This window comes from Scleropages formosus, chromosome 23, assembly GCF_900964775.1.
Source record: "Scleropages formosus chromosome 23, fSclFor1.1, whole genome shotgun sequence".
Taxonomy (NCBI): Eukaryota; Metazoa; Chordata; class Actinopteri; order Osteoglossiformes; family Osteoglossidae; genus Scleropages; species Scleropages formosus.
In genome coordinates, this window is record NC_041828.1 from 8,361,809 (window position 1) to 8,366,617 (window position 4,809).

Below are 4,809 nucleotides of genomic sequence, written 5' to 3' on the forward strand. Positions count from 1 at the left end.
GTTAACACAAATCGGTTAATAAAATGGTCCAGGTAAAATTACCTCGCTGTAAACGCTGTTCTAGTGCACCTCATTATTTTTTTTTTCGCTCATTATCTACAAGCGACCTAAGTTATGTGCAGTTGTTTCGACATGTCTCAAGTGGAAATCCGCTAATGTAACTGTAACTGCTGGAGTATTCCGAATATGTGAATATGAACGCAGATAGTTGTGCTGGCCAGAGTTGGTGCCGCCCAGCAGAGCAGATGACAGGGATCATTCAGCTGGAGATGTAAGGGTCGGCCGTGGAGGACGCCGTGGACGAGGCGGGGGATGGTGTCGGAGGAGCAGAGAGTGATTTTTCCGAAGTGTCTTCAGCTTTCTCTTCGTTGTCCGCTTGACCAGGCGGAGACTTGGGCAAGAGCCCTTCCTTCTCGCGCTTCTTCTGCTTCATCCTGCGGTTCTGGAACCATATTTTCACTTGAGTCTCGTTGAGCTGCAGGGCGGCGGCGATCTCCACGCGTCTGGCTCGCGTCAGGTACTTGTTGAAGTGGAACTCCTTCTCGAGCTCCGTCAGCTGCTTGGTGGTGAAGTTGGTCCTCACCGTGTTAGGCTGGCCCCCGAAGCCATATTCTCCAGCTTTGCCTGCGGACGGGTGGGGGGTGGGGGAGGGGGGGGTGAAAGATGAATTAGTGTCATTGCTCAGACAAGTCGTTGATATTAAGTAGAACATGATCTTGAAACAAATGACCACGCACAGCCAGGATATCAAAGAGAAGAGCATTACAAGTGCCATAAAAGCTGCGAAGCCCTGATGCTTGTATCTTCGCTAAAATCTTGCGGAGATAAGTGTAGATCACTTTGCTGCATCACACTCACCTGTCTTGGGCGGGCTTCTTTTAACTTTCATCCAGTCAAATGTCTGCGCTGGAGGAGAGCTTTCAGACAGAGGAGAACAGCATGATTCACGGTGCGATGCGTGCAGAGGTGACAGGGGGTTCGAGAATCCTGGGAAGGTAAGGCTGGACTGCTCGTGTCCATAGGCTGCGTGAGTGTACTGGAATTGCCCCAGAGATCCATTACTGTAACTCTGACGGTGCTGCGCCATGGATGATGAAATGCTCCCAGAATAAACGATAGGGGCACATTGTGAGTATCCGGCACCGGAATCCGCGTCCTGGTTCATGGCGTAATGATTGTAACTGGCACAGAAAGTCTGAGGGCCATAGCTGGAGCCACAGCCCGGATGGGTGGCGTATGTTATGCCCAGAGGGCCGTGAGGCTGGTATGATCCAGGCTGGTGAGGGTGTGCAGGAATGCCACCCGGTGAACCTCGACTGGCAATAAAGCGATCATCCCCGCCGCAATCATTAGCTGTGACAGCGCAGGACTGAAAAGTTGTAATTCCGTGGTCTGAGTGGTACGCCGTGGCAGAGCAGGACCCGCCGTCCCCACTCATCACAGAGTAATCTAAGAAGGTGCTCATTGTAGCATTCTCTGTGTGACAGTGACAGTGACGGACCAGGCCAGGACTGATTATGTCTCACCCCAGATGACCGTGCCAACCTGCTCGCTTTCCCCCATCAAGCCGGCACTAAGCGATATGAATGAACGCGGGCGGTCACGTGACGCGGGTCAGCCAGTGAGTGCTCGCCGCTGCTGAGTTCGCCTTCTCGCCGCGGTGATAGATCACCGTTCTGGAGGCATTTAAATTCCAAACGCTCCTCGATCAAGGTGACGCGCATCAGCCCTAATGTATTGGTCGCGCAAACAATAGGCAGCGCAGACCGCGGTGAGCGGCGCTCGGGTCACATGTAGCTGTGCTAACAGAGCAGTAAACACAGTGCCTCCTCTGAGACGGATGTTCACGCTACATCATGACTTCTCTCCCTGCGCCAGAGCGATCTTTTCACGCTATATCCTCTAAAATGCATCAGGTAAGGCAGCCGCACCTCTGATTTACATAATTTCGGCGATACCATTACAGCATGTAAATCTGACTGAACACGTGAAACCTGTCTAAGGGTTATCGTGTGTGTGTGTGTGTGTGTGTGTGTGTGTGTGTGTGAGTGTGAGAGAGAGAGAGAGAGAGAGAGGGAGAGGGAGGGGGTGGGGAGACAGATATTATTCGTAGCGTGAAGTCAGACAAAAGTAGAATCCAGCGGTTCATATGGGCTGTCAGCTCTGCAAACTGCCAGGGAGGCTAAACTTCATCCGTCTGTGTTCACAACTGTTGGCATGGAGATAGCAGGCGCGCGTAACCTAACACCTCCCACGCTATCACTGCAGCTCCGGTCCACGGTCTGCACATGTCCGTTCCCTGCGTGGCTCGATCTTTGGACACTTCTTGCAGTGCACGTCAAATGCCTTAAAGTCTGGAACTGTCCGATGAGCAGAGTTTTCATCATCTGTTCTTACCTCCGGGACACGAGATTCACATCGCCTCTTTGTTGACATATATGGACAGTTTTATATCGCTGACCGTTCATATACAGTATGAAATCTTTGTGTAAAAACCCGGCCAAGTTGACACAGTCACATAACGACAGCTAATGGCTGTTTAATTCTAGTGGAATAACTGAATTCTTGAACCACGACCAAGTAAATCGCCCCCATTGCACAACATGCCCAAGCTTATCACCAAAACAATAGTCCAGATGTTTGAAGAAAAAAAGCGCGTCATCATTTATCAAATCTGTTTCTTGGGGGGGTGGGAGATTACTGTAATGTTTCAGTTCGGACAAATGTGTTTTTGTTGATATTTCACGAAGTTGTAAAAGAGTCGACTCCGCAGAGCTTTGCTGCGCATCGGAGAGCTTTGTGCCCCCTCTGGATGGGCTGAACATGTGGCCTTACGGTCAGTGGTAAAATGGCGCTGCTCAGTGTGAATGCTGAGGATCCCCCCTCCCACCCCAGCCCTCCTCACACACTGCAGAGGCGGACTACCTAGCATATGCGCTCAGAATTAATGCAGGCAAATTCCCCCTCTAATGTACAAAGCGTAATAATTAAAGCGGAAAGGAAACCCTGCTAATTAATTCACCCTTAAAATGGATTATTTCTATTTCAGGCAGCTCCTTCGCCCCAAAAGTGCACTATGAAATACAAGAGAAAGGCCGCATTGTTTCCCGCGTGTTTTGTTGCAGGTCGCCGGAAAATGAGTGTGAAAACACCCGCAAATTCTTCTCCTCGGATGGAACCCAGGGATGAGCTTGTGGCTCCTTAGCGACTTTTGGGGCTACAGCTCACTTTTAGGAGCGCTCCTCCTAAGACCGTTCACAGTATTCAGAGCAGATTAAGTCGTCTGGAAGATTCTATCAGTGAAGTGCATTCATAAAAATAGGAATGGAATGCGACAAAGGGGAAGTTATTTTTTTTAGGCATTTTCGTGAAATGATACCGAAATAAGTGTTATGCTTTCCGTCAGGAAGAAAAATAAAGGAAACCTGCTGTTTTTGCAGGTCTTAAGGTCGATGCTCATAAAAAAATTAAAATATGTTTGCAAATGACAAAATGTCGAAAACGGGGCCTACAGTGTATTTAAAACGTTACATATTCCGTATTTAATTTCCAGCTGTAAATTTTATCATGACGTAGTTTAATTTAATGCAGTAGTCAGTATTTACAGCATGTTTATTTTTTAAAGTGGAAACTGGTGAAATGAAGACAGAGACTTTGAGCGGCAGTCGGTTTGCATTAGACAAGGCACAACTCCGGGCTGTTTGGGCCACGCGCGCGCCATGGGTTTGAACAGCAATAAAAATGAATTACTACTGAACGCCCACGAAGCTAAAGCTTTTGGCTGGGACTTCCCGGTCCTCCTCGAACGTGTAAGAGGGTTTTATTTGTACACGGGCCTCGGCAATTGATCTTTTTGATGACACTCTCATTCAAGAAAGAATTTGATTTATGAGTTCGAGAGGAATTTCGTCCAAAATTCTTAACCTCCGTGCTGTGTGGCGCGCGCTGCAAAAAAAAAAAAAAAAAAAAAAAAAGACCTCGTTTCATTGCTAAAGGCGCCGCTACCTCGTCCTGCCGGCCAAGGGAAGTGTTATAATGAACATTCTAGATGTTTCTTTGCATGTACATTCACTGTGGTGTAATGCAATGTGAAATTACAATAACACTTTCTCAAAAGCGAAGTGAATGAAGACAGCAAAGTTGAGCACGACAGGCTTTCCCAATTTTATACTCTTGTTTCTGAAACCATAACACCATCATTACTGGTTAAATTCTCATGTCGTTTGTGTTTGTTATTTTCACTAAGGAGCTCTTTATGGGCTGCAATTCTGTACTGTGCAACCACATATTTCAACAGTTATTATAAATGTTCTGTTTTCCTCTGTTTTAGGTTTGGAAAGAAGACTTTTTCATTCCGTTTCACGACGGAGGAACTGAAGTGCCACTTACCACTGAAAGTTTAATTTCATTTCAAAGTTTAATGTTCCTTTCATGATTCCCAAGAATGACTGGAATCTCAGACCTCTACGACTGAGTTCTAACTTTTTTAAGCGGATAGAGAATATTGTTTTATTTAAATCATCTCATTTTTAACCATATAATTTCGTGCTTCGGATGTTCTTTGATATGTATTTTCATCTTCAATAAACAAGTTTATGGTCCATTTTTATTTTTCCATAAAACTGTACTGTGTTGTGTTTCAGGAAAATTCCAAAGAACGCAATTAGCTTCTTAGCAAGAAATAACGCAGTGACACAATTTTTGAAAGCTACTTGTAGCAAGTCAGATTTATTCTAACAAAAATATTCATGACATTATACCCGAAAGCGATACAAAAATAAAAGGACAAAGATTCATTTCTATGTGCTC

The 4,809-nt window shown here is 46.2% G+C and overlaps 1 protein-coding gene across 1 annotated transcript; it reads right to left on the reverse strand.

Annotated features, from left to right (window-relative positions):
- Positions 1–235: 235 nt before the first annotated feature.
- Positions 236–1,471, reverse strand: hoxa1a (homeobox A1a). The gene is made up of 2 exons (XM_018750381.2): positions 859–1,471; positions 236–624 (listed from the first exon to the last, which is right to left on the reverse strand). The coding sequence occupies exons 1-2, from the start codon at positions 1,463–1,465 to the stop codon at positions 260–262; spliced, it is 972 nt and encodes a 323-aa protein (XP_018605897.1). The 5' UTR covers positions 1,466–1,471; the 3' UTR covers positions 236–259.
- Between the last annotated feature and the right edge of the window lie 3,338 nt (positions 1,472–4,809).